We start from the raw sequence: 22,704 nt of genomic DNA on the forward strand, positions 1-22,704 counted from the left end.
CAAAGGTCTCTGATCTAGGAAAGCTTTTAATGCATTTGTAAGCAACAGTTGCATTGCTCTGTCAGGATGGGAGCAGTCAGGGTGTGCTTTGAGATGGTTGAGGGCACCTGAGGGGTCTTTAACTAGAGGAACATGATACATGGTTTTCTCTTAAGAGCAGCGGTGTGAGGTGTTTATCATTGCTCCTAATATGAAGATGGGGGTCCAGTGGAGCTGAATAAATCAGTTAATCCCAACACACAGCAGGGAGGCCACCAGCCTGCTGTGTAAAACCTCAGCAGGTCCCTGTGGGCATCATTAGACCTCCTCATACCTTAAAAATCTTGTCCCTGATGCCATCTACTTTTTGTTAGAGGGTAACCTACGCCAGCAGCTCCCCAGGGGCTGGGACCACATGGGGTCCGCTGGGGTGGCAAGGCAGAGCCTGGCCCATCCCTCCATCCCAGTCAGAAGTGGGGCAGTGCAGGGCACCAGGGCAGCCTCAGTCCCTGGCATCAGGCACTTCCTGGGCATGGGCTGAGGCCACACCAGGACACATGGGTGGGCCCATCTTGGTGGGACTCCATGACCAGGCAGGGGAGCTGGAGACCAGCCCTATTGTGACATTGGTGGGGCAGGGACCAACTGGCCCAGGAGGCTGATGTGGTGTCCTTGCCATGGGCAGTGTGCAGAGTACCCCAGGCAGCTGGGCAGGAACAATCAGGGCTGTCAGTACCTCAGGGCCCAAACACTTGCATGCAGTCCAAAGGTAGGCAGGCTTTATGTGGCTGCTGCTGTGCTGCCAGCCATGCCCTGTGTTTGTCCACCCACTTGCCTCAGCCGCCCTGGGAAAAGCCTTACCTGCTTGACTTCTGTGTATGCTTTGCCTCCACATGGTCTTGGATTCTACCACTGATGCTTATTTGCAAAACATATACTACTACATCCAGCTTATTTATGCAACCTAAGCATCATTTGGGCCAGACAGCGACCATCTCAGCTGCCAGGATACTGATTTAAACATCCCTGAAAGGAGCTGTGGCTTTCCTATTTGGACACGATGCAAGTTAGTCCCTGCCCTTTTCACAGGTAACAAAACCCTGACCACATCAAGTGTCAAACTGACCCACAACTCTCTTAATGAAAACACCCTGCTCCACAAGCAGAGGTGCCCAGGGGCCTGAGTTCCCTGGAGCAGTCAGCCACTGCATGATGGTTTGCAGCTGTTTATGGTGACTCTGGCTGTGGGTGGTTCAACACTCATGAGGGCACACCACATGGTGAAATCAGACTCTCAGCATGACATTATTGCTGTCTTCAGACAAAATAAACACCTCAGAAACATAAACAAAGATGTTTATTGCAAATAAAAAAATCATATTCACATCATTAAGTCTTATGAATGATAAAGACATCATGTGGACAAGGGCTGCTGTTTTCATCAGAACAGCTGCCTGGGACATGCATATATTTGTCTGAATGTGCCAAACCAAATCTCTAGCCTTCTATCTAGAAAGGTCTTGATTTGACTGGTGACATCATTCTGACACTTTGACAGTTTCATTTTCTCCTGATCTGGCAGTAGAGGGTCATAGAAAACACCAAACCAAGAATCTGGAAAACAAAGATATTTCTGGTATTACTTGGCAGTGCTGGAAATCCCAAGATACAACTGATACACAATGGGAATATTTTGTTTGAAAATGTCTTGGATTCACATGCGGGCTAAATCTGCTATGCAGAAGATTTTTTCCAATGTGGCTCTTACAGAGTACAACTCCAGAATAGAGACATTTTAATGAAGTCAGTATATACCACAGGTAAGACTGCAGACATCATGGAGAAGTTTCATTTGTTTAAAGATGGATTGCCTCTGTGGATGGGGAACCCCATACCTCTGGGTGTTTAAAATGCAGTTGTTAGCTGTAATGGAGCAGTAATTACTGACAAGTTCAAGGAATTTGGACAAAAATTGAGCATTTCCTTTTCTGATAAAGTTAGAGGGATGTTCACTGTGTATTCTAAGGGTTGTCTCCCTTTGAAATCTTCTTTTCTAGTGTCACTCTCTTTTGTGTAACTATATGTGTGAAGCATATGTATACAGGTATACACATACGTGTGCATACTGTATACAGGTATACATCTGTACACGTACCTCACTGTTTTGAGTTGCAAATGATCACGCAACAAGTATTTTAAATTTATCATTTATGGACTTGGGTTAGAAACAATAGTGAGTTCACTGAAGAAGCTGTTACTTGAAATAGAAAATTCGGTAGGATCACCTTCTGTATTGGGAATTACTGGGTAAAATTCCATGAATTGTGGCAGACAGCTGGTGAGATCAGATCAGAAAGCTTCCTTCTGGATTTAAAACTAACCAGTCTGTGAAGGTGTTCCACAAAAACGGAAAGCACCCAACTGACACCTTTGAAGCCATAAACACTGGAATACTTTATTTACTTAAAATAGAGACAGAGAAGAGCATATGTAACACAGAGCTAAGACAAAGGGATGGACTCACTGCTGGAATAAACTGACAGGGCTTCCCTGACATACCATGCCCACATTTGTCCTTGCACCCACATGAAACTGGGCCCTTCTTATCTGTATAGTTTTCACTAGTAGGGTGAGCTGAAAGCAGTAGCAGCCCACAAGTGGTATAATGAAGCAGGCAGAGGAAGGAAGACCACTTCTTTTTATTTGGGATTTTCTGGAGCAGAGAGGTGGTTAAGCAAGAGGCCAGTTGCTTGAGTTAATATGGAAAGGCCAAATGTTTATCAAGTGTAAATAACCATCTCACAGTCTGTGCTATCTGAGTCTCATATTGTTTATTCTTTTTTTTTTCTAATCCTTTTATGATTGGGAGAGGCAGCCACCACAGAAAACGCAGCTGGAAACAGGAAAGAATGATGGCCAATGAACTAAAGGCTACAGCTCACATAACTGCAGTAACTAGAGCAAAGTGACTTATAATTTGCCTTAGGGATACAGAAGCAATTTTACACTTCTTTTATATTTTTAAGGCCATTTAATATTGGTGTATTTCACCTATTTTCCCCTCAAAGTAAACATATGGGTGAGAGATCTGACCCCCCACATATAGCTCCTTAAATACCACAAAGCCTGTGCTGAGTAAGAAGTTGGTGGCCTGTCCTCTTCCAGTGCTGCAGCTACATAGTTCTTCCCCACTTACTACTATTTTCCTGGAAACACAGTTTTCCAGTTTTCCTGGAAACACAGAGTTGGGGCTCTTGTCCACTCTTCTACCACGAGGAGCAATCCTCTGCCAATGATGTTAAGAAGTTTTTGCTTTGAGTAACAGACTGAACTTTCCACAGCAATCTTTGTCATTTCTTTTTTTCCCTCAAACATCCATTGGTGGAGAGTGAGGGTGGAGGAAAAAGAAGGAGGAAGAGTGAAAAGAAAAAAAAATGACTGAAGAAAGCATCATGATGAAATTCCCTGTTTCTTTATCATTTTCTCCTATTCAAATCAAAATCAAGTAGCTGACTGGTTAGCCTCACTTCTTTTCCACCTCTCTTCAGAGAAAATCTTGCATGTTATTCTTCAGTGTATGGTGAGGAAATTAAAATAAACCGTTCACATACTCTGTGGTGGTTTACACACAGGAATATATGGAGCATCACACGTGTGCACTCAGACACATTCATGCAGGATCTTGATGCTTAAAGTTTTAATGCCTCAGCATTATAATTTTGCATCAAAACTTCTCAATGATAGGAATACGTACTTTAGGGGCTAAGTTTTCTTAGGAGTTGACTTTTTCCTCAAGCAAAGATGAGGAAGAGGAGGAAAAGTCTGGCTATTCTCCCTCATGTCTTCTTGTGCTGTTTATTCGCACACGTCTCTGTACACAGGGCCTCAGTGTCAGGGCACAGCGTGGCCTCAGGACTGGCAATTTTTTTGAAGAAAATGTCCCATGTGATACACTTGTACTGGCAGCAGGGTGGTCTGGTCCCACCTGAAGTTTGCATCTCAGCAGCCATATACTGTTTATATGTAATAACAGTAAGGTTATAGCTGAGAGGTGGTTTTCCCTTGTCTATTAATTGAGCAAGCCATGTGTTTTAATCCCATTCCCAATGTATTTCCAAGTAGAACATATTTCCTGTCAGCTACTAAATATTTTAACAGTGTACATTGGTACCTCAATAACAGCCAGTCCAAAGGAGATCCCCATAATTATGGCCAGATTGTCTTTTAGTATTTTCATAATCACTTCTCCACAAGGCTGAAAAATAAAACAAAATTATTAATTATAGGTAAGCAACATTATTCTATGGTTATATAGGAAAGAATCTTCTAAATAAACTCTCTCAAACTCTCTCTTTCTCTTTAACTCTGTGCTAAAGAAAGGCTATTTGAATTTACTCTGGCTTGTTGCTAATGAACACAGAAAGCACATGTGTACTTTATGCTCTGCGAAAGTCTTTGCCTTCCCAAGCATGAAGATTTAGTAGCTGACCATAAAAAGTTACTGTTTCAAAGGAAGACATACAGCTGTAATGCCTAATGTTTGCATAATTTTCAGTTAACAAGGAAAGAAGTGTTTTTTTCTTACTTTCCCTTGATGATCATTCACTACTAGGAAAGAGCCAAGGCAGCCATGACCAGATCTGAAAGGGAACTTCAGTTTCCCACCAATCTAATCTTTGGATTTGAAACTTCAAGGTTTATTATTAGACTTTGGATAAACTAAAAATATTTGGTTATAAAACCTAGCTTAAAAATTAATTTTGTCAAATGTTTGGTGTTCTTAGACTGGGGCTGGATGTAAGAGAGTGATCAGCATGGCTTCATGAGGGGAAAGTCCTGCTTGTTGAACTTGATTTCCTTCTATGACAGGATAACCCATCGAGCTGATCTTGGAAAGCTGGTAGATGTAATCTTTCTGGACTTCAGCAAAGATTTTGATGCTGTCTCACAGTATCCTTCTGGACAAAATGCCCAGCATACAGCTAAATAACCATGTTATGCCATGGGTGAGCAACTGGCTCATGGGTCAGGCACAAAGAATTATAGTAAGGGGGGGTAACATCAGGCTGGAGTCTGGTTAGTAGAGGGATTCTGCAGGGCTCCCTCCTTGGTCCAGTCTCTTCAACATGTTCCTTTAACAACTTGGATGCAGGACTCAAAGGAATACTAAGTAAGTTTGCCAACAGCACTAAACTAGGAGGAGCTGTTGACTCCCTTGAGGGCAGAAAGGCCCTAGAGAGAGAGCTCGGCAAAACAGAGGGATGGGCAACCACCAATTATATGAGGTTTAACAAGGTCAAGTGCCGGATTTTGCAACCCTGGTTATGTTGTGATTAGACTGGCGAATGAGATGCTGGAGAGCAGTGCCATGGGAAAAGGACCTGGGGATCTGGTTGGTGGCAAGTTGAACATGAGTCAGCAGTGCCCTGTCAGCCAGGATGGCCATCCCTGTCCTGGAGTGCATCAGGCACAGCATCACCAGCTGGGCAAGGGAGGGGATTGTCCCACTCTGCTCTGCACTGGGGCGACCTCACCTCGAGTGTTGGGGGCAGTTTTGGGCATCATAATATATGAAAGATATAAAGCTGTTAGAGATTGTCCAAAGGAGGGCTGTGAGGACAGTGAAGAGCCTTGACGGGGGAGCCGTATGAGGAGTGGCTGAGGGCACTTGCTCTATTCAACCTGGAGAAGAGGAGACTGGGAGCAGAGACATCTGGGTCTTCAGCATCGTCATGAGAGGAAGCAGAGGGGTAGGTACTGACTTCTTCACTCTCATGAACAGTGACAGGACTCAAGGAAAGGTCATGAAGCTAAGTCAGGGGAGGTTTAGGTTGGATATCAGGAAAAGGTTCTTCACTCAGAGGGTAGCTGGGCACTGGAAGAGTCTCCCCAGGGCAGTGGTCACAGCACCAAGCCTGACAGAGCTCAAGAAGTGTTTGGACAATGCTCTCATGCACATGGTGTGATTCTTGGGGCTGTCCTGTGCAGAGCCAGGAACTGGATTCAATGGTCCTGATGGGTCCCTTCCAACTCAGCTTATTCTATGATTCTACTACTGAAGTTCTGAGCAGACTACTCTCCTTTTGCATATATGCATACATCTGTTCTTACAGTGACTACATTTTCTCCAGGCACTGACAATCCTCGTTCTGCAAACTGGAGGGAAAGCCAAGTGCAGCTTAAATCCATCAAAATTACATTGCTGTTACAACACTATGACTGTCTTCCCTCCAAATGTAGTTGTATTTTTTCACCACATTTCCTCTCTCACAATAAACACATGGGTCTTCTAGTTCTTCCAAAAAACCTCTCATTTAAGCTGACTCATAACTGCATTGAATTTCAAATCTTTTTTCCCATATCAGAAGAGTTGGATATCTCTATTAGAATCTCATACCACCATGAAATCTGTGATATCTTGCACCTGCAGTAATTTCACAGATGGCTTCTCATGTGTCCTTTGAGGGCTTGCCTGAGGCCAAAAAGACATTAAAGTGTGGCCAAAACAGCCTCTTTGTATACATCTTATTTCCAGATTGGGTTCTGGCATCCTCTACTTAACCAGACTGTTTCTTTTCTTCGAAATAGTATTTGCTTCTGTGGGATTACATGGGGAGGAACTTACTGCTCAGGCAGGACCTGACTAAGGACCTGTGCAATTGGAGAATTATACAACCAGAATGGACATTTGCTAAAACCTGCTTGGTGCTAGGTGCATACTGGCAAACTTTGCACCACCTGCATTGTAAAACTTCAATTATTTTTTGCTATTCAGTTATTTTGCACACTTATTTTTTCATATTTTTTTTCATACCCATGGAGTCCAGATTTACTCATAAGGAGACAGGCAAACCATGAAATTTATTAATTGGGATCTCTACTGTCTACTAGATGGTACTCTCCTGAGTGTGTTTTCTTGTTGCCTGTCACCAGATATTTTGCCTTATTATTATATTAATTGTTTTAAGATTTTCAAAAGGCTGTAGTTGTAAGAAATCACTCTTTGAGTATTCTGCCATGAATCCTACAATATACAAGATTTCTTTCCAGCAGATCCTGCAAAATGAGTGTGGGTTTTTTATTAAAGGATTATAAAACCCCAAAGGTCTTGAATTTTTTGTATTTGATTTTCAATATACCTTAGCATTTTGAAAGTCTCTAAGTCAACATTTCTACTACCACAATGAGCCTGAGTGGGAACATAACCTTCTGGGAGGGGAATGAGGGCCAAAGGGTAGCTGGTGTGCAGCTCTGACCCAGAGGCATACCCTGACCCCAAAGTCATGATTATTTTCATCAATAGTAACCGTGCAGATTGCTAAGGGCCTAAACTGGAAGCATCTCAGGAAGAGGAAGGAGCAAAATTATGAACAGTCATTTCTTAACACATGGCACAGGGGTAATTCTGGCTAACAAAGAGAATGCAAAACCTTCCCTTTTCAGAGAGATGCAGAACTGCTGACTTTGCCAGTCACCAAAGATAACCTTGGGTTAAAACTTGGCTCTTTGGAAAGAAGAGTAAACATTTTTCTCACCTTTTTATAGATGTATCTGCCTTGATATTTGGTGCAGAGGTCTGAACTAGAGGGGTTCTCTAGTTCACACTCACAGATTTTTGAGGCAGGTTTGTTAAAATTTTTTCCCCAGTCTTCAGCTCCATTCAGCAATCCACAGCATTGGTTCTGCAAGAAAGGAGTAAATGGGGAGAAGAGTTAAAAAAGAGGTGATTTTCAGTTTGAAGAGAGTAGGTGAGGGAGCTGAGAGGAACAACAAAACCCAAATTTTATCTCATCTTTTTCCATGTGGAAGTTGTCCCAAATTGGTATGTCTCAAACACCCTTTACATTTCCATACCACTTATAAGAATGTAAGTGCACAAGTCAAAAAAAAAAAAAAAAAAAAAAAAAAAAAAAAAAAAAGAAAGAAGAGATAGGGGGAAAAAAGACCAAATTTTCAGTATAAAGTGCTCAATAAACATTTACATACTATAAAGCTAGTAATTATCAGTGCCAGAATGGAACTGGAACACTGGGTGTAGCATGTTTTGAGAATCAAGACTTCTTTCTGTTGGTTATACTTGCAGAAGGTAAGTTGCTGGCTCCAGTATCATCCACATTTCACATCTTGAAAAGCCAGGCTGGAAATGTAAAATTCAGGCACATAAAACTCCAAAATCTAGAAAAATAACCACTTTGAATGATGGTTATCCCTTTAAATTAGAAATGGACTGAGGAGACCAGGGCTCCATTTGGGGTTTGTGAAACCTAAACCAGGTGCAGTTTCACTTCATGCTCCACTATATTGAAGCCCCTAAAGCTCAGGGGTGCAAAGTTGGGTTTGAGGTTCTCCCTCTATTAAAAACCAGCTGGAAATGTTCACATAATTTTGTATAAAAAGCAAAGGCTGTGGGACACAATATAGCAGTTCTGGTACATTTAAAAATTAGTGCAGTAATGATGGTATTTTTCATTTTGCTCATCTCTCCAGAGAGTTGCTTATTATATCAGAAGAAATAAGCTGTCTCAGAAGCAGAGGACAAGGCTGGAAGTGGAATGGGAAGGAGAAGTGGAGGTAGCATAAGACACCTAAATATTGTTCCTTGTTTCATTTTCTTTCATACAGCAGTCTTTAAAAGCATAAGAATTAACTTTAAGTCTATCCATCAAAGTCATCACCCATCAGGGACTAAAAAACACAGAAGAGCAGGCATTCCATCAATGTACAGGCCCAGGTACTTGTGGGAGGGGAAGGGGTGTGTGCTGTCAATTATATCAATGAGATTCCAGGGAATTCTCTGCATGATACCCTGGAGCAAGCTCACACTAAGTGTCGACCATCTGGCATCTTGCAGGGTGGGGGCGCCAGGAAAAGTATAAACAGAACAAAAATAAACTTCTCATCATATTTTCTTCCCACTTGTCACACAGTAAAGCATGGCATTTAATGACTTTATAGCAGTCGGATATTCCAAATTAAATACACTCCTGTGTTTTCCTCATCCCTGGGGTTATCTTTCCTTAAAAGTACTGGAGTGTTCTTATTTGAGATATGGTGAAGGATTAATGTTCCTTCAGAAGGAAAAGCTGTAAGAAAGGGCCATGCAGTCCTCTCATGAAAGAGCTTAGCTAACTGTCAATTTCACTTGCATGTGGTGTGTCCTTGCTTCATTGCTCTTACAGACAACACTATTGCACAAAGAAATCATCACAGGAAGACCATGTCCTATCAAGACAACAGAAGCTCCTTCTGTGGTATTTCAACTTGCCTTTAAGTCAAACCCTTCCCTATCCCCAGGGAATGAAATTCAAGTCTGTGACAGAGTAGTCTTAAAATGAAGCAGAGACAGATGCTAGAGATGAAAGAGATAACAACCCTTTCATTTTTTTTTACTGTTTAATTACCTCTCTCTCAAACTTCTGGAATGTCTCTTGATACTCTTTCTCTGCTCCTGTAGTGCTTTGCAGTGCTTCCATATTTGCCGTTAGAGTAAGGTTAAGGGCTAATTCCGCCTGCAAGTTAAAATATATTATTAATTTTTTGGGAAGAAACAAAACTATATGAAGACATCAATGAAAATCTTGAATAATACTGTACCTGAGATTTGTACACTGCTCCTAAAATACCTCCTGTGACCTGAAGAATCACAATCAGAAGTAGTCCAATGAAAAACTGGAAAGAAAACAGAAGGGGTAGAAAACTATATTACTTTTGACCAAGGTGATATAATTTCTTCTAAGTTAACATTTCTCTTTCATGTGCTTGAATAACCATGTAGGTAGAATGATGTTCCAGTCAGAGCTGCTCCAATTATTTCTTCTTTGACGATGAGAAAAAGTGGTGCTCGAGACAGAGTGTGCTCAGCTGGTGATCAAAACAAGGCGCACACCAGAATAGTGGCATGATAACAGTGTGTAGGTGGGAGTTGGGCAGGAGGACAGGGAGGACATTCTAGGTGGACCAGCAAAGGGAGCAACTGGGAATTTATAAAATTAAATAAGATAGATAATGGGGGAAAGTTGATAGAGGGAACTTTGATGGTGTCTGGATAGAAGAAAAGCTAGTGACATGCCCAGGTCTCTCTGGACCTTGTCTTCTTGCTGATGAGACCAACCATCATTTTTACCACAATAGAATTCAGAAGGGGCCCAAAATCAAGGTAAGAAATGAAAACACAGGATCATAATCATGCTTTTGGTTAAATTAAAAGGTTCTCATTCTTGTTTCATAATACTTGCAAGGACTCTATCCATCAAATGAAGCTGTGGCCTGTTAAAGGCAGACAAACGGGTTTTTTTCCTACCAACATCAGCATGCACCGGCTCTCCCTTACAGCACCGCAACATCCCAGGAAGCCAAGGACCATAATGATGGAGCCCACGGCTATTAGTAGATTAACTCCTGCAAGCATGCTGCTGTCCATCCCCTGAAAAGAGAGGGAAAAAAAATCTTCCAGCTACAAGAAGGTCCTCCTAAAAACATCCGTATTACCCAAAACAAGATAATTATTTTGTAACTGATAAATATACTGAGTAACAACTATGGACAAATTCTGATCCATAAATAAACAAAGCTCTAATGCTCCCTTCTCAAATGTTTTGGTGGAGAGCTTTGTAAAATCTGTTTTTTCACAATCTTTGTTTCTGCACAAGATGAAAGTCAATTTTACAAAGTAAATGAATAGATAAAGATCTTCTGTCTTTAAAGGGGCTTTCAGTTGGTTTTCAGTCAATGAATCTTTGCCTTTTACTGGAAGTAGGAGACTTGATTATCTCAAAACCTCTTCTACATTAACCAAATGTTAAAGAAAAAAACTCTCTGTTTGTCATTAGAAGGCCAGGAATATACTCTGTGACTGTTCCTGAGAGAACACTTCTCAGAGCGATGCTGGATATATTAGAGAAATAGTTAGATGTATTTTCCAAGGCAGCTTTCTTTCTTTTTTTTTTTCTTTTTTTTTTTTCCCCAGGCTTGCTCTCCAATATTACCCTCAGAGATAATAACTTTATTTTGATGTGTGGGACATTCAACTAAACAATTCATATACCTCAATATTATTAAATATCAAATTATTCAGTTCCCACAGGACTGACTAAGGCCAAAGGCCAAAATAGAGAAAAGTGTTCAAAGAATATTTTCCAGTGTGACTGGTGCCAAGATTAGCAAAAATGTCTGGAAGTTGTCACATGTATCTTCTGATGGAAATTGCAAAGGTATATAGACAAGTATAATTTGAAGAATGTGTTGTTCTTTCCCTTTCCAAGTTGGACTGAACCTCCTGTTATTTATTCTTAGAAAGCTCTATTCATCTACAGCCAAATCCTTATGCTCTGCTCAGTTATTACTGAGGTGAAACATACATTGGTTTTGAATGGGAACTTTGCCTGCCTTGAGGCAAAAATGTGAGAAAATGCTTTCAGTTTTTGTCCTGACTCTTAATTCTAGGTTTTTGGGGAGTACTAAGTGTCGTTTCAGGAAAGCAGTTTGTCACACATTTAAATATTCCTTTCTGAATAGGAAATCTCTCAAAAAAATAAGATATGGTAGTAGTTGTGGTTGTCCAAGCTCCATTGTATCGTTTGAGGCATCATACTACAGATTGTCAACTATCAAGTATGGCAGTTTTAGCTTCTAGTAAAATGTTGATTGAGGAGGGAAAGTTGTGATTCTTCCTATTCCACAGAAGAGAATGGCAGAACTCTCCACCATGACCTAATTTACCCGATGACACAGTGTCATCCTGAACAGAGTTCACTTGCATCCATGCTCTGCCAGACGAGACATCTGGGACTGGCTAAGGGAAACAGTGTCATCAGCCAAATGGCAGGAAATATACAAAGCTATCTTCTTACTTCCACCATCTTTTTATTTCCAGGTGGGAAAATACTGGCTTAAAAATTATTGTTCTTAACTGACAGACTGTGCTAGAGCAACAGGGGAGTTATCTGAAGAACTGCAACTTGATCTATACTAAAGGCTCAATCTGAAAGTTGAAAAAAAAATGCTTCCATGACACACCTGGCCATTTTTTCACTACTATGGCCAAAAACGTCTTTTTGAAAATAGAAGAATTCAAATTAAGCTTTCAAATTAATTTGCATTTCTATGGCCAAAATTCATTTGAAGAAATGTACTGCTTAAACCTTAGAGTCAGTGCCATTCGGTACACTCTGGGCAAAAGGGCCTACAGGACCATGGGGTCTTTGCAACAACAGGACCAACCTCTGCTGCATGTCTGCAAGATTAAGAGCTCCTCAAAACTGTATTTTCCCTAGCTTTGCAGAAAATAAAAGTCATAATATCCGAAGTAATTTAATAACCCATACAAAAATCCAGGAGGGCAATTCAGGGTCTTTCTTCTACCCTCCAGGAGGACTTTTAGGACATTGTAATGCTAGTCTCTTGAGCATCTAAGACTCTTTATATATAAATATGAGGGGAAAAGGATAAGGTGTTTTTAAGGAGCTGTTGAAAATTCAAGGGAAAAATCCTTTCTCCCTTTCAAAGTTATAGTTACTAGGGAAATAAGAGTTGTGTTATTGAATATAGTGAGAAAGATAAAATATTCCCTAAAAACATACGGAGTAACCCTAGGAATAAATATGAATGTACTATTTTAATAGGGAAAAACATTGAAAAGTCTATGAGCTGCATGGCTCCACATTATTCTCTCTAACACCAAAATCATTAACAAAACCGTAATTATTTTTCACTAGAGGTGAGAGACACATTTTCAGACAGAAATCTGTGTGCATCTGCATGAAACTACATTAATAACACTAGCAGCTACTTCTCATAGTCACCTATCTCTGCTTGCATCAATCACTTTATCTGACTACCTGCACCATGATATTTAATCTTAACGCCATAAAATGCATTCCTCTTCACCCACACAAACCACCTCAACAAAAACATAGCAAATTTGTGCAAATGAACATGGGAAATTAAAGTGTATGCAGAGGTTTCCACCTTTTGCATGGTGCTGGTATGACTGCATTTACCTGCTGAGCACCGCTAACACGTATCCATATAGAGACTCCCAGAATAATGGAACCACACACCTGTGGGAGAAAATAAAGACAAGTAAGAAGGGTCAGCAACTTTTTTACTAACATTCAGTATCCAAATTGCACCATATGCCGTCCAAACTTCTGAAATCATTTGTCTGGCAAAGCAAAAGAAACATGAATTGCTGGAGCAGAGAATATTGATTCATTTCCAGGAAAATTCATAAGTGTAGTTAAATCTTCAGGTATGCACCAAATCCCTGATGTTTCTACCTCAGAGGACTATGAATTTTCATGATGATTTATACATGTGTTTGGGAAGCACACAGAAATTCTGTCAGGTGAGAGAGTAATATAAATTGCTATTGTATGTGTAAAAGGTGTCTGTAAAGAATGTTGTTTCTTGTATAATGGAAACATGAGATTTGATAAGGGATGTTTGCATAATTGTTGTTTCTAGATTTATTCAGGACACATATCTGGAGACATTCTCTAGGATAAAGCTATCAGGAAAAGTTCTAAATAAATTCTTTCTGCTGTTTCAAATGCAGCAATATCTGACCATCTCCAATCCTTAGAATAGTCCTCATAAAATGCCTAGAGTAATTGTTTCCATTATATTTTTATAGAAAACAGCCAAGTACAACTTGGTCTTGTACATGAGAATGTTTGGCCAGGATGACTTGCCTTAAGATGTTGAAGTCAGGGAAGATGAATCCCAGGTCCAGACACATTCCCTCATCCCTAGTTGTGCTCCTATTTCATCGATCATTGAGGTACCATTCCCCTGTGTGCCAGTCACTCTATTCCTAACCTTGGTGCTGATGATTCTTGCACAGAATTTCTCTTTATTAAGTGTTGGACATAGGTAACCAAGAGACTACTCAGGTGTAAGGTTTGTGTCTACTGAGATGACTGGTAGGAAAGAGACATCACTGAGGACCAGGGACTAATCAGATTTAGAATTATCTCCGTCTGCCACTAATACTCAAGTCATAAATGGCCCTGAAATGTTGTTATGAATTTCCCTTGAAGACTGGGACTATTGAAATTAAAATAGTTATTTTTATATCTTTTAGATATTTTTTCTTAAAAATACTTCCCTTACAGAAGTTTTCACATAATATTCAGCGTCAATGACTTTAGCAGATTATTGAATATGGAATAGAGCCAGCACTCAGACATGGGTACCACACATTTTCCTGATCTAAGTAAAGCTCCTATAGGCACATTTTAAACCTGAAAAGGAAAGTTGTACAGTCAATGACAACTATAGCATGTTATCAGATTTAACTAGAACTCCCCACTGAAACCTTTTGAATCCTGCTGAATCTGCCTAGAAACTGATGGTATCATATGACTGTACATTTTGGTCTTGTTCAGCAGCACTGTGTGAGTGGTGTGGCTATTCACTAGATAACATGGGCTTGCTAATGTGAAAATTTCCACTGAAGAGTCTACAGGTACAAATCCAAAGAGAGTTTGTCACACTGTCTTTTTTATTACATAGCACCTCCCATAAAAGTACAGCAGAGTAGTAGAAGCAAATTTAGCTAAATGTACAGGAACTCATCAATCAGATGCAAATGTTACACTATTTCCTCCACGTAAAAATAGACACATCATTTATAAATCAAAATTTTAGTAAGATGTGCACATATTTTAATTTTTAAAATAGAGTTTTTAGGTTGGTAAAAAATTCTCCATTTCAGTAAAATCTTAATGGTTTGTTTCTGTTTATTTTCATAGTATACAAAGTGTACAAAAACACACAACGAAAAGCAAATAAATATTTTATTTGCTATTGTGAAATAGCAAATAAAAATGGTCTGTTCCCAAAGAGCCCAAGCTGAACATGTCAAGTTTGCTGGAATACTCCATCTTAATTTTTGAGTTTTCTTAAAATAAAGTTTCAAGTAAATAAAATTCATTTCAGGAAATTTCATTTTTAATGAACCACCAGTGTTTTCCAATGGAATAAAATTAGCTTATTTGAAAATGTCTTCACCCATTTTCCCGAAACTAGATGGCTATGGTATTTTTGCCTTAACCCTTGATAAAGAATCACTGGTCTTATCTCAGTCTCATAAACTGAACAGCAACAGTACTGCTTCCCTCAAATTTGGTAGGTCCTCCTCAAGCTTTCAGTTTTGGTGTGATGAGGAAATACAGCCTAGTTAGTTAAATCAATATCACCTCAGATGAGCCTGACATAGTGCTGAACCAACAGTATATTAAGACTCTGCAATTCTCATACACACAAATACCAAATTTATGGGGAATTTCCTCCATTGGCACACCCTTTTCAAACATTCAGTTCGAGGATATCAGGAGGAACTTGTACAAGGTTGCTTCTGTTAAAGAAAACATTCGACTGGAACACTTCCTTGAGACACCTGAAATTACAGCTCGAGGAAGGTCCTACAGAGAATGTGGTCTCTGGCTCAGCAAACCTGCTAAGCATGCGTTGCTACTTCAGGGATTGAGATGTTCACATCAAGGTTCGGGGAAGGGGCCACTTTGTTTGTAGCTGGGACTGCAAGTCTGGTATTAACAACTGATCAAAGATGCTCCGTCACTAACTATGTTGCTTCAAACTAGTGTCAGACATCAGTATTCGGTGGGAAAAAAAAGGTAGTTCTACAATTTTGCATGATGTGGAGTAGCAGAAGTTGACACAATGAGGACGGCAGGTAAGACTGGATATCCTGCGAGCTCCAAAGAAGGGAAAGAAGAAAAATCTGACGTGTTAGAACTAACAAGGGTTAATTTAAGGACTGTTAGAAATTCCATATAGGCACCTAGTTCCAAAGCACAGGTCTTTAAAAGCCTAGTCAGCTATTTTTCACCAAACTAGGAAGATGAAAAACTCTATTTGTGTGCTGGAGCCCAACATGGGGCTCGTGGGTATGTAGATGCCCAGGGGACACATGTTATGTAGTGAAGCCAAAGTCAATTTGCAGAGCTATCTTAGGCTATTCCAGGGCTTGCACATTTAGTGTGATGCTGCATGAGCTGCTTAGAAAAAGTAATCAGAAGGCTAGGAAGACCATTCCTGAGTCTTCTAAGAGGGGCCACTCCCTGATAGATTGCAAAGGGCATAAAATGAAAGGACACCAGGTAAATAGGCAGCCGTCATTCTTATCTATTAAGGTTAATGTCACCTTCATTTCCCAGTATCAATAATTTTCCACTTGTCAACTGCCTTGTACACTAGAGAAAGCAGCTGTGGGACAAGTGGCTGAAAAATCATCTCTGTTCCCTCTACCTTACTATTGCAGTTTAATGATTTCCAGGAATTAGAGACAGGACTGTGAACCAAAAAATTCAGTTTTGTCAGCCCATACATCTGTTCTTCCTGATCTTGATCATGCTAAACTTAACATCTTCCTAAAAATAATTAACTATAGCTGCATTCCTGTCCTTCTCTGTTTCATTCTTCCCTATCTTAATAGTGCTAAACGGCTTCCTTTAAAAGAGTTAACTACAGTTGCATTCCTGTCTTTCTCTGTTCCATCCAGGCAGTCACATGCACAGCGAATACTCTCAGCATTCTCTTACTCAGAATACAGTATGGGTTTTCCAACTTTGGTATAAAGATAGGAAGTTTGTTTCACACATGCTTGTTTCAAGGCTCCCCCAGGATCCCACCCCTTTTTTTACCCTAGGAAATCCATACTGTCTCTGGGGGCACGGGACATTACTCCAGTGTTCGTTCTAGAAGTAGTTTGGAGCTTTTCTGATGCTAGTCTGAGACATTTCCCCATGTTTTAGCTTACAGTAAACACAGATGAATGTGAACAGGTGTGCTGGTTTTGGCTGGGGTAATTTTCTTCACAGTGGCTGGTATAGGGCTGTGTTTTGGATTTGTGCTGAACACAGGGTTCATAATATAGAGAAGTTTTTGTTATTGCTGAGCAGGGCTTACATCGAGTTTTCTTTCTCCTTTCATACTGCTACTCTGGTGAGGGGACTGGGGGTGCGTGGGAAGTTGGGAGGAGACACACCCTGGACAGAATACCATAGCTGACCACAGGAATGTTCCAAACCATTTGACATCATGCTCAGTAGATAAATCTGGGAGGAAGAAGGAGAAAGGCAGAGGATGTTTGAAGTGATGACATTTGTGTTCGCAAGTAAACATTTCACTTTATGGGGCCCTGCCATCCCAGAGATGGCTGAACATCTGCCTGCCCATGTGAAGCAGGGAATTAATTCCTTGGGCTTTTTTGCTTGCATGTATGGCTTTTGCTTTCCCTATTAAACTGTCTTTATGTCAACTCATGAATTTTCCAGCTTTTAAACCTCCAATTCTGTCTCCGATCCTGCTGGTGGGGGAGTGAGTGAGCATCTGCGTGGTACTTGGTTTCTCATTGGGGTCAAACCACAAAAACAGGAAAAACTTCCTGAGGAACAGGAATTCAAATTCAGAAGCTTATAGATTCTTGTAAGTATTGTTGCATAAAAACTTCAACACAAATGTCAAAAATCTTCAATCTGCCTTGATAGAAGTGGAGGAAGAAACTGGGGGACACAGTCCAAACCATTGCTGGTCTGTCAGGAATTTCTTTGTGAGGTTCATAAGCAACCAAAGAATTTGGTCTAGCCACAGATTTTCCAAGGCTACTGTTTGTGGTCCCTTTTGAATGGTATCACCTTTTCACTTGAAAAAAATCCCTTGAGGCAAAGCCCATAATGTGTCTAGTAGTTCCTCTTCTGGTTTCAGTGAACCCCTGGTGAACCTGAAAAATCTCTGTCAGGAAATCTGACAGTGAGGTTGAACCATGACAGAAACATTCTTTAACTCAAACCTTTCCAGAGCTTCCAGGACCTGAAATTCTTGCAACCCAGATAAGATGTGATAAATAAACAAATATGGTTCAAATAACACCCAGAAACCTGCCTGCTGTATTGGCCTGTGCTGTGCTGTATCGGCCTTGGTACAGCTGTTGGCAGTACTGCCAGCTCATACATTCTTACAAACATTTACTGCCCACCATCAGAAACTAATTATGCACTGAATGTAAAGCAAAGAACCACAAAGAAGGATATGAAAACCGTTTATCAATTAGGAGGCTAAAAATTCAAGTGAATTTTCCATATTTTCTGTTGCAACTACATATTCAGGATCTTGCATGCCAACAGCAGCAATAAAAGGATGAGAACTGTGCATTGTTATTGGAGAGTCTCTTACATTCTGACTGAGATGAGTGATGTCCTTTAACATGGGAGGCACAAGATGAGCAGGGAGACAGACTTGTGGCTTGTCTACTTTTGAATGCAGAGGGAAAAGTGTTTAGATGAAAAAAGACAAAGGGAAGGGCAAAAGTTAAATATATTCTCCCCTCCCTGATTTAGAATCGTACTCTGGTTCCACTTATGCTCTATTTTCCTTACAATTCTTTTAACTACAGCATTCAGACAATGGGGAACACATTTCATGCATTACTAATAACAGTTTAAACGCTAACTTACCCAAAATAAGAAGTTGAAGACAAACATGGAGTACTTAATGCAGCTGCTTACACCCGCCATTTTCGACAAGCTGAGACAAAAACAAGTGCCGCAGAAGAAGCTTTCCTAAGAGTTTGACCTTGATATAAAAGTTGTTCTTGTGTCTTCAGAAAACCTCTCAAACCACGTCAAATTACACCGTGCTCTGCTACCGAAAGCAAAAATTATGACCGAGTTATCCACAATTGCTTAAGTAGTTGCTTTACCACAGGTAAACATTAACCAAGCATTGGGGAAGCACTACAAGTTGTTATCACCACAGGCTCTTACTGTGTCTTGTGATTTGTACTTCTCTGTAATAATCCTATTACTTACCCTACACCTCAAAAGTAAATAATGAAGCAAAAGCTATAGTTCGGCAAGTGATCATAAAAATATTTTACAGACCTGCTTTTAAGAGGAGGTTGAAATGATTGCAGTTCTTTACATTGCAGGGTTTACTCTTTCACTGCCTTGTGTTCACTGCCAGCATTCATTCAGTTGTGTTCACACTTCCGCTTCAGATATTCAACCGGCATAAAGGGATGGGTCTGGTTTATCCTAGCAGAGGTGGGGCAAGGCATCTGCCAACATTTTCTCCCTCTATCTACTTCAGATCCTTTTCCCCTTCCTCACCAAGTCAGGACCCCAGGACTCCGAGCATTGTGCACAAAATGTCCGACTGTGCAGGTTTCCAGAAGTGTTTTGAACCCCAGCGTGGTAATCCTAGTTCTGGCATTAGATGCAGGATACCTCTCAGAAATAGGAACTAGACTCATTCCAGAAGGCAAGGCAATAAGCTTATTTCATTCGGTTTGGGCTTTGTCTTGTTTGTTTTCTTCTGTGTCCCTCCAACTAGGAATCTTGAGGGAAAAATAAAGGTATTTTTGTTGGTTTTTTTAATCAGCCTATTTTCTGAAGAAGCCTCATAGAGCAGTGCTTGTAGGAATGAGGGTCAGACACAGGTTTCTCTGAGTTTGTCACAAAATAAAGCTTTAATTTTGGAGGTGGACACAGTGTGAGAGATTATGGGCACACTGATCTGAACGGTTTTATCAAGTCCACTCAGCCCAAACCCTGTTTTCAATGTCAATTCCTGTTCCTCGGTTCTGCTCTCTGTATTTGAAAAAAAAATGGGAAGTGTTAGTATATAACACACCTACAGATGGTGACAAAAAGATGTAACTTAGAATCTGGCTTCTGTAGGACCCACAATAAAATCACCAGTACTCTACACTTAAAACAACTCCCTCCAGCTGCTCTCTTAACTAGCTTTCCCATTTTCAGGAGTGGATCTATACCTGCCTATGACTTCCTGTGCTCCTTTCTGGAGTAATACTCTTCGTTATAACTCTAGGATATCAACTGTCTTACTACCTGATTTCAAGTGTTCACCCTAATTCTGAGAATGTTCCTAAAAATAATTGCTCTCATGAAATACAGATTTTGTAAGGATTGGGAGAAACAACTGTGTGGTACAGTTTAGATCTAACACACTCCACAAATACGTAAATTGAGAAATGTGGGTGACTTTACGGAGGGATGCTGTAGTCACAGATGAATAATGAGAAAAGTTTAAACGGCCGTATAAAAATGTATCAAAAGGACCATGAAAGGTTGTAAGGGAATCACAGACGATACAGGATTTGAAAAGATAAGTCTGCAATCAGACCATACAATTGCAATAAAATAAGTTTATTTTAAGTGTAGTTCAGAAATGACATTGTGTACCACAAACTACGCTGCAGTAAATCTTCACACAGAGTAGATACTGATCAAGGAAGGCTTGAGATGCAGCACTGTTGGCTAGGAGGTGCTTAGCCCAGACATTTAGTCAGAGATGTCTGAGGGAAAATGTGCTAGGGCAATAATAATATAGGAGGCAAGCATGAGCATTCCCACTGGCTCTTCAAAAAAGGACAGTATGCAAGGGCCTTTCACACACAAATGCCCAGAACTTCTGCTGTTTCTTGGTTTTGGTTTTAGTGGGTTTGGGGGGTTTTCTTGGCATGGGTTGGGGGTTTTGGGTTTTTTAGGGGGTTTTTTGGGGTTGGTTTTTTTTAATAAGCCTATTGAACATAACAACAAGCAAATTCTGGTAAGATCCCAGTTTACAACATTCTAAATTACAGCTGCGGAGTAGAAACTCAGTTTCTATCTGTCTTTCCTACAATTCCTACATCTTTCATATATATATTTAATGGTACCTAAAGTAAAAATATGCCATCTAAGTTTAGAAACAAGCAAGCAGTTTACAATAAGTGACAGGACAGATTTTCAGCTTAAGTCTTCCATATGATTGCCTATTTCTTATTTCCTGGCTACACAGCGCTTTTTTATGCCTTGGAGAAGGGAAAGGCTATGGTTATGGCACAGATTACATTCTTAGTTGTACCTACAAGTATGAAGGTCATGCAAATAATTGCAGAGGCTTATAAATCACAGGAATGGCATGAGAAATTTTGCTGCTATTTGTCTGCATATGAAATTGCTTCCACTACCCCTCCACTAACTGTTTAGATAATCAGCTATACCCTACCAATAACAAAGCCTGTGCCACAAAGTGCTCAAAAGCTTTTCCCAGCAAAGAATTTGTGAAAACTCATTTACTTGCTGCTCCTCTACAGATTAGATGAGGAGGGTTATCGGTGCAAAACCTGGGTGCAGCACAGGGCGGAGCCTGTGACACAGTACACACAGCTTCCTCCACGACAAGGGACCTCTGACGACATGCTCACACAAGACACTGGAAAGAGGGAGGTATATTTTGGCAAAAAAAGAGTAAGCCAGTACGTCTGTAATGAACCTGGATGAACCAAAGTTTCTCCTCTTTGACACATACCAAGCAGCTACAGTTGGTTTTACAATGTTTTTTATCTTCCTTCACCTCTGAGTCTTTTTCATCTTATTTTATAACCTCCCTTTTCTCTTGTGAGGTGCCTCCACAACGTCAGGCTGTGAACAAAGCCCCATATCAGATGATTCACTGCACAGCCAGAGCCCTATAGCAGATGATTCACTGCACAGCCAGTCATACATTCAGGTTCAGACTTGAAAATTTGTTTAGTCCTGGGTAGCAGTGAAGTCCTTGAATGGTGGGGTGTGAATAGTGGAGAATAAATGGGGTTTTGCCTATCAGAATTTCTGCTCAGTTCAGTGGTAAATACACAACAGAGAAGATTGGGAAGAACTATATTCAGAGTGGAGTGTGAAGCTTCAAAGGGATCAGTAGATCTCAGGATCTGCTGAATCAGCAGAGTCAGCTTACATAAGGTGTGCAGGGATTTCAGGCTGTCACTGCATCTGTCTTTCAGCCAAACGGATGCATCACCTCTTGCAAACTCACTTGTTGCTCTTAGGTCTCTACTCAATACAAGTTTCTGCATTTCCTGACTAAGCTCCTGTCTAAACAGAAGTGAAAATTATAACATCCTTTTCATGCTTTCACAGCAAGTTGCCTACCCATAATGCCAGGTGAAGCAAATGTTGAGTGTCATTAGCCTTGTCAGCATTTCAACCCCCACCCAAATGAGGTGTGCTGCCTAACAAAGGCATGTTTGCAGTGCAAACAGTAGGACAAACACTTTCAAAGCAGGGCAAAATTTTAGTATCTGTTCTTGTCCTTGACTGTACTTGCAAGGCGAGGTCTGACTAAGCTTGTCCTTAGTCTACTACAACTCAAGATTTGAGTTACAACCTTAGCAATTAGATCTTACTGCAATATTATAAAAGCTCGTAATACTTCAATTGTAAAACTGAATACTCCTATGTCTGATTCTTAGCAAAATAGTGCAATGTCCTAACAGATCTTATTTTTGATATGTGGCGCTGCCATGACAGCTGAGTTTATAATCAAATCCCACAGTCAAACAATTATGACTCCCTGCCTCCATTTTAAACTATCCTTTGATTTAAGCCTTGAAATGAAGGATAAGAGTGGAAAACATGACAAAAATATACCCAAAAACTCCAAAGGCTGAATAAAAACTAGAAGAAAGAAGACAGCAGTATTGCATTTAATCATGCTTCTTAAACCATTTTCATGATTCTGGGTAGCTGATTTGTGATTTACAATACTATGAGCACCTAAACTTTTTAGAAACTTCCATGTCTCACAGGGTTTAGATAGCTATGGTTGAGTCCACGGCTGGTACTGCAACTGACCACATGAAAAGCAGTAGGAGTGTTTTCAACCAGTGTTGGGCATGTATATGGGTGGCTGTATCAG

At 40.4% G+C, this 22,704-nt stretch overlaps 1 protein-coding gene across 1 annotated transcript; it reads right to left on the minus strand.

Annotated features, from left to right (window-relative positions):
• Positions 1-1,319: 1,319 nt before the first annotated feature.
• TSPAN8 (tetraspanin 8) lies at positions 1,320-18,966 on the minus strand. The gene is made up of 9 exons (XM_019279799.3): positions 18,885-18,966; positions 18,459-18,645; positions 12,978-13,037; positions 10,280-10,402; positions 9,574-9,648; positions 9,381-9,488; positions 7,515-7,661; positions 4,151-4,234; positions 1,320-1,593 (listed from the first exon to the last, which is right to left on the minus strand). The coding sequence occupies exons 2-9, from the start codon at positions 18,516-18,518 to the stop codon at positions 1,540-1,542; spliced, it is 711 nt and encodes a 236-aa protein (XP_019135344.1). The 5' UTR covers positions 18,519-18,645; positions 18,885-18,966; the 3' UTR covers positions 1,320-1,539.
• Positions 18,967-22,704: the final 3,738 nt, after the last annotated feature.

Source organism: Corvus cornix, chromosome 1A (genome assembly GCF_000738735.6).
Source record: "Corvus cornix cornix isolate S_Up_H32 chromosome 1A, ASM73873v5, whole genome shotgun sequence".
Lineage (NCBI taxonomy): Eukaryota > Metazoa > Chordata > Aves > Passeriformes > Corvidae > Corvus > Corvus cornix.

What these genes read in the sequence shown, in the direction of transcription:
- TSPAN8 (XM_019279799.3), bottom strand. Translation starts at nt 18,518, where the DNA reads ATGGCGGGTGTAAGCAGCTGCATTAAGTACTCCATGTTTGTCTTCAAC. An exon ending in GCAGATACATCTATAAAAAG is followed by an intron (nt 4,235 to 7,514) that starts GTGAGAAAAATG and finishes TTTATTTTTCAG; the next exon opens with CCTTGTGGAGAAGTGATTAT. An exon ending in TTGGACTGGCTGTTATTGAG is followed by an intron (nt 1,594 to 4,150) that starts GTACCAATGTAC and finishes TTTGTTTTCCAG; the next exon opens with ATTCTTGGTTTGGTGTTTTC.